Genomic DNA, 626 nt, shown 5'->3' on the forward strand with positions numbered 1-626 from the left:
CAATCATTTCCTCTGACAACATCTGCATAATTTATCAACAGTGATATCCTTTGCAAATAACAGTACGCTTTGCCATGACTTGTATATTCAACCACCATGCTCTGCCACCACCACCTGCCAACAGCCCCATTCTCTGCCACCACCACCTGCCAACCGGCCCTTTCTCTGCCACCACCACCTGCCAACCGTCCCATTCTCTGCCACCACCACCTGCCAACCGTCCCATTCTCTGCCACCACCACCTGCCAACCGTCCCATTCTCTGCCACCACCACCTGCCAACCGTCCCATTCTCTGCCACTGCCACCTGCCAACCGTCCCATTCTCTGCCACCACCACCTGCCAACCGTCCCATTCTCTGCCACCACCACCTGCCAACAGCCCCATTCTCTGCCACTGCCACCTGCCAACCGTCCCATTCTCTGCCACCACCACCTGCCAACAGCCCCATTCTCTGCTACCACCATCTGCCAACAGCCCCATTCTCTGCCACCACCACCTGCCAACAGCCCCATGCTCTTTCTACTCTATAATTCGGTATCAGCTGTGCACTCTGCAACACTTCACGTTCTCAACATTTCTGATTGACTCGTGTTTTGAATAATTCTTACTGATTACTGACTGATT

At 53.8% G+C, this 626-nt stretch overlaps 1 protein-coding gene across 1 annotated transcript in view; it reads left to right on the forward strand.

The window, feature by feature from the left end:
• Nucleotides 1–74: 74 nt before the first annotated feature.
• The window catches only part of LOC119582227 (extensin-like), a 3,394-nt gene continuing 2,842 nt past the window's right edge, over nt 75–626 (forward strand). The window contains exon 1 of the mRNA XM_037930457.1: nt 75–536. Coding sequence (XP_037786385.1) covers nt 75–536 — 462 coding nt within the window. The remainder of the gene's footprint in view (nt 537–626) is intronic.

Source organism: Penaeus monodon, chromosome 15 (genome assembly GCF_015228065.2).
Source record: "Penaeus monodon isolate SGIC_2016 chromosome 15, NSTDA_Pmon_1, whole genome shotgun sequence".
In the NCBI taxonomy this organism is placed as follows: domain Eukaryota; kingdom Metazoa; phylum Arthropoda; class Malacostraca; order Decapoda; family Penaeidae; genus Penaeus; species Penaeus monodon.